Raw genomic sequence first — 6,142 nt, 5'->3', positions numbered from 1 at the left:
ACAGATATAGAGAACAAACTAGTGGTTACCAGTGTGGGGGGGAGGGGCAAGGTAGGGTGGGGCAGTGGGAGGTACAAACTATTGGGTGTAAGATAGACTACAAGGATGTACTGTACAATACAGGGAATATAGCCAATATTCTGTAATAACTAAATGGAGAGTAATCTTTAAAAACTGTATAAAAATTTTAAAAATTATCAATTCTTAAATGGTATATTTTGTATAACATAATCATTTACCAACATATTCAATTTAACATTGTATAAGGGTAATATATTGAACAATAAACAACTCATTAATGCCATGAACAACAATTCATAGAAAGCTGGGCCATTAAATAGCTAAAGGAGTTAAGAGTTTATGAGAGATGGCAAGTCAGGAGATATTCAGAGCAGGAGATGCTACCATTCTGAAGAAGGTCACTTGAAGAGAGCTGGTCTAAAGAGGGACTGTTTCCTGAGCTCTGCATAAAGGTTATGGGGGGAACTAATCTCAAGACTTAAGTCCCCATTTACATTCTTACCATTCTGGATGTGGTATTCATCTTCCCCCCAGACACAATATTCTGCTTTGCATCTTCATGCATTTCAAATGCTAAGTTGTCCATTGGCATAGATGGGCAAGCAATTCACTGAAAAAGAAAAACGGGGGAGGGATGTAGCTTTAGCAAATGGAGAGATCCCTGAGAGGAGAAGAATGATGATTCTTAAGGAAGGAAGTGCTTATATAGAGTTGAAAGTTAAGGAAATGAAACAAGGAAGTTGTTTCTTAAACAATAATCTCAGTAGAAAAAAAAAAAAACCGTTGAAAGCATAGCCAAATTAGAGACCAACAAAACACTTCTTTTGGTCCCCAACTCTTTGCTCATTGATAGCACATACACAGATAATAACAACAATAGCTAACTAACATTTATTTCCTCTCTTCAACAAAGTACCAGGCACAGTACTAAGTGCTTTCCATACATCATGGGATTTAATTCTTACAGCAATCCTGTCAGATACTATGATGATTATTCCCATTTTGTAAATTAGGAACCTGAGGCATGAAGAGGTGCGATACCTGCCCAAAACCACACAACTAGTTTTAGTGTAGAAGCAAAGCACCCTTTATCAAAAGATTCTTCCATGGCATTGGTTCTCTGCAGAGTTTGATGGTGGGTGCTCAGTCTAGCATAACATTTTATCACCCAAATCAGTCCTGCCTCTAGATAATGTGATTGATTTTTCTATGTGGTTTACTTATTAGATAATTTTGTTACCTGAAAGTTAAATCATTTAAAATTCATCTTGCATCAGCTTTCCTGGTGATGAGCTGTGGCCTGAGTAAGCTAAAAACTGCTACTGTAATCCACAAAACAGTCACCCATCCTCCTTTCCTTTCTATCTTCCTACCTTTATTCCTTCCATAAACATGGTTGAATGCCTATTCTATTCCAGGCTGTATACCACTCTGCACATTACGAAGCCTTTTATTACCTTATAATCTAGTAGGAGAAATGGAAAAGAAAGCAAATAATTTCCCCCAAAAATGTGCTGTGTTCTGATAGAAGTATGTACAAGATCTTGTGAGCACAAAAAGAATAATTGTGTTTGAGATAGGAAGAAAAGGCAAGGCCTCTCTGAAACCATAATTTTGAGCTAAGTCTTCGAGTCCCAACACTGTTTCACTTGGTAGACACACTTAGTCAGTTGCATTCTATTTCATATTTCTGACTTGTCTGTAAGTAGTTTAGTAACAGACCATGTGGTAAAAAATATAGATTCTATCTGGGTCAGGCAGCTCAAGCTCTGACAAGGCTGAAGGTTAATTTATGCTCAAGTGATGGGGAGTGACTTTGTGGCTTTCCTACCATATCTCATCAAATCTAAGATGCATCAGTGACTCATATCAATTTAGCCTTTTCTCACAAAGACCTGGAATTTAAATGTACGGCATTGATTTTTGAGGTAATAAAATATTCAAAATAATTTATCTGTGGAGCCAGCAAGGTGATTTTCTCATCATGCTATCAGAGTACCATAAAACATATTTTTCCTATTAAATTTTCCTTGTGCATTTGTTAGAATGAAGTCTACATTTTAACATCTCTAAAAATGGGATGTGCTTTACAATGAGTGGTCTCTAAGACTCAATGGAAATAGAGGTGGTGTGGTCACACCAGTATATACTAGATGAATATCAGTCCTGCCAGTGGCTATAACCAGGGCAGTTTATCGTGTGTGATTAAGAGTGAAAATTCTAGAGCCAGACCACCAAGGGTTGAATCCTAATTCTGCCACTTATTAGCTGTGTGACCTGAGGCAAGGTATTTAACCTCCCTGTGCCTCAAGTTCTTTACCTTTACAATGGGGCTAACAATGTTGCCGTCATAAAGGTGCGAGAGGACTGAACTAGTTAATATAAGTAAAGCACTTAGCACGGTGCCCATACATAGTAAATGTCCAATGAATGTCAGGCTTTTCCTTTTTAATAAGCACAAGTAGACTCACTACTTTAATAACACCCTTATCTTAATATGGTAGAAGGACATCTGAATTCATAAACCACCTATTATCCCTCCTAGTAAGTCAAATTACTACATCCTCACCCATTACCTTGAATCATTTATAGAATTGTCCTTATTTTGCAAATTAGAAAATCGGAATAAAAGACCTGCTTATATAAAGATAACAGAATTGTAACTAAAACCTAGGTTTTCTTATTGCCATTACAGTGAACTTCCTATCTAGACCATACCTAAGTACTACTGGCAATATATTTCTTATCTTTTAACCCCTTCACCCACCCTTTCACCATTTAACATCATTTAAATCATGGTCACTTTAGTCTCCAAAATGGGCAGTGCTGGTGGGAAGGCAGGAGTCCTTAATATTTACGCAAGATATTCATCAGATATCCACCAAAAATATATTTTTTAATGAAAGAAACAAAATCACCATTAGATTATCATAATAATAATTGTTTCAAGCAAGATCCCTTGGTGGATGCTTTTAACTTTTTAGTAATTCTATTACTGGTTGAAAGGTTAAGCAGAAAACAGAATATATGCATATTGTTTCTGTTAGAAAACCTGAGCCAACCGGATTCTTCCTTTATGCCATGCTGGCATAGAAGAAAAGGCAGTGCTTCTTTGTTTCAATAAGAACATTTCCCCAGCGGCCCCCATCTCCAAGTTATCTGCCTTCTATGATTCAGGTGGAAAAAGCTAATAAGATAAAGTTGGCAATTATTTGATTACTTCCTTTGAAATGTCTACCAGTAACAAGATTGATCTGTGCTCTTATTATGCAAATGTTTCTTATCTATTGCCAACTTTCAGATGACCAGACACTGGAGACTGTTACAGTATCATAGAAGATATAGACCCTTGTCTCAAAGACAATAGTGTAATGATTCGCACCAGTAACAAATACACAAGGAAAATTAAACAAGAAAAAAACTATGTTTTATAGTACCCTGGTAACAAGATGAGGAAATCCCCTTACTGGCCCCACAGATAAAACTTAATTTATTTTAAATATTTTGTCACCTCAAAATCAATGCCATACATTTAATTTTCAGACATTTGTGGGAAAAGACACAATACATGTTCCCACTGCTGCCATAGTCCACCATTACCCACTGCAGAATGTTCTCAGGAAGAACTCTAACGCTAACAGGTATTATGTGGGTATGGGCTCCTAAAATAAGTGTCAGAGAAGGGAAAGAGCTGGGAAGGAGCTCTGAACTTGTGAAGAAAATGAAAATATTCTATTCACGCAGCTCTGCACGACAATCTGATCTTGGACAAGTTCCTTAACTTTGCTAAGTCAGTTTTCCTCATGTGTATAAAATTAAGGCTAGATTAAATAACCCTTAGGACTGTCCAGCTCTACCCACTTGAATTACAGATATAATTATTTGGGGAAATAACACTGCTGGATTCCCAACACTCCCATTTTTTTCAAGATTTCATTGACATGATAATTCAAGATATTCAACATTCCAGCTTTTGTTTGTTCCCCAATATAATTGCTTCATATGTAACTTTTAGTGCCAATCCAACAGCATTTTAGAACAGAAGGCTATTGAGTGGTGATATGAACAACAAAATCAGCTGAGTCCAACTCCAGAAAACTGTTACAGCTCATGTGCATTCATTCAACAAATATTGACTGTAATGGTTTATATCAGTGTTTAGAAGGGCACAGTTAACTTCTCCAAGAAGCAGACAACAGATAAATCACGAGAGATAACAGTGATCTTAAGTATGAGCAACGCTCTATTGCTCCAATGCAGAAGAAACTTAGAAACATTACACCTAGTGACTAATAACAGTTGTAATAATGTAACAGGTAACATTTACCGAGGCTTCCTTTATGATCTATTTTACTGTCCCATTAAATGCTCATGACAGTCCTCTGATGTAGGTACTATCACTAGCCCCACTTTACAAATGAGAAGGGTGAAGTTAACTAAACCAGGGTCATAGAGCTAGCATGTGGTAGAGCCTCGAACACAGACAGGTCTGACTCCAGAGTTCCCACTCAGCCCTTGGAAACAAACAAAGAAACACCCAACATTTCTTGTCACACACAACCTTTGTTTTCTGAAATATATGTAACTATGAAGATATCTTTGTCAGCATTTAAGGATGAAAACATACAATGTAATAGAGGCTGTCAACTTCTTTTTGTCTCCAGACACTGACACTTGCAACACATTATCCCTCATCACAACCCAGTGATGGAGTTGAGGAAGAAATACCACCCAGCTAATCCTGATATACCCATCCTGAGAATTCCACAGTATACATACTCATATCTGTATTCATAAGCAACACTACATATGGCTCCACCTAAATCTTGCTTGTGGCTCCAAAGGATTTTTAAATAAAATGTATATTCAAAGATTTTTGCCACATTTCTCTCATGCAAGACTCATGTTAAAAAAATTTCATCATACTTCAATAGCAGCTTATAATAAAGAAAACTGAATTAATTTAAAAAATTTAAATGATATATCTGTTTATAAATTACAGGTATATTATTTCTACATAGATACTGCAGTAAACTAGGGAAGTGAACAATGAGTAAGATGAGTAATCCAGGGAAAACAGATACTGAACCCAAATCAGGAAGGACTGAGACATAGTCACATATAACTGGAAGGAAGAAGGTTCAACAATTAATCAAGCTAGCAGAAGTAGTATAACACGGCTTCCCTGGTGGCGCAGTGGTTAAGAATCCGCCTGCCAATGCAGGGGACATGGGTTCGAGCCCTGGTCCGGAAAGATCCCACATGCCGTGGAGCAGCTAAGCCCGTGTGACACAATTGCTAAGCCTGTGCTCTAGAGCCAAAGAGCCACAATTCCTGAAGCCTGGGCGCCTAGAGCCCGTGCTCTGCAACAACAGAAGCCACCACAATGAGGAGCCCGCGCACCGCAACGAAGAGTAGCCCCTGCTCACCGCAACTAGAGAAAGCCCGCGTCCAGCAACAAAGACCCAATGCAACCAAAAATAAATAAATTTTTAAAAAATGTTATTAAAAAAGTATGACTTTATTAAAAGGATGACTACTTCTACTAGACTGTTTATAAACTAGTTCCTGTACAACCAGTGGTTGCTCATTTTTTTTTAAACATCTTTATTGGAGTATAATTGTTTTCCAATGGTGTGTTCGTTTCTGCTGCATAACAAAGTGAATCAGCTATACATATACATATATCCCCATATCTCCTCCTTCTTGCATCTCTCCCCAACCCTCCCTATCCCACCCCTCTGGTGGTCACAAAGAACCAAGCTGATCTCCCTGTGCTATGCAGCTGCTTCCCCACTAGCTAGCTATTTTACATTTGGTAGTATATATATGTCAATGCCATTCTCTCACTTCGTCCTAGCTTACCCTTCCCCCTCCCCATGTCCTCAGGTCCATTCTCTATGTCTGCCTCTTTATTCCTGTCCTGCCCTGGTTGCTCACTTTTAAAGCCAGTAGTGAAATTAGTCATCTCTAACTTCACCCCTTATCTCAACTCTGCCAAAATTAAAAGCATTCCTAACTTGCCCTCTTTTTATTCGAGGTCAGAAAATGTGGTTGTTTCTTTTTTAAATTTTATTTATTTATTTATTTTTGGCTGCGTTGGGTCGTTTCTGCACGCAGG

At 37.8% G+C, this 6,142-nt stretch overlaps 1 protein-coding gene across 1 annotated transcript in view; it reads right to left on the bottom strand.

Annotated features, from left to right (window-relative positions):
- Positions 1 to 521: 521 nt before the first annotated feature.
- The window catches only part of CUNH18orf54 (chromosome unknown C18orf54 homolog), a 33,024-nt gene continuing 27,403 nt past the window's right edge, over positions 522 to 6,142 (bottom strand). Inside the window, exon 9 of the mRNA XM_024756827.1 lies at positions 522 to 631. Coding sequence (XP_024612595.1) covers positions 595 to 631 — 37 coding nt within the window. The 3' untranslated portion in view covers positions 522 to 594. The remainder of the gene's footprint in view (positions 632 to 6,142) is intronic.

The sequence above is a fragment of the Neophocaena asiaeorientalis genome, unplaced genomic scaffold (genome assembly GCF_003031525.2).
Source record: "Neophocaena asiaeorientalis asiaeorientalis breed wild unplaced genomic scaffold, Neophocaena_asiaeorientalis_V1.1 scaffold133, whole genome shotgun sequence".
In the NCBI taxonomy this organism is placed as follows: domain Eukaryota; kingdom Metazoa; phylum Chordata; class Mammalia; order Artiodactyla; family Phocoenidae; genus Neophocaena; species Neophocaena asiaeorientalis.
Note: the sequence above shows the minus strand (reverse complement) of the source record. Positions and strands in the feature narration are given on the sequence as shown.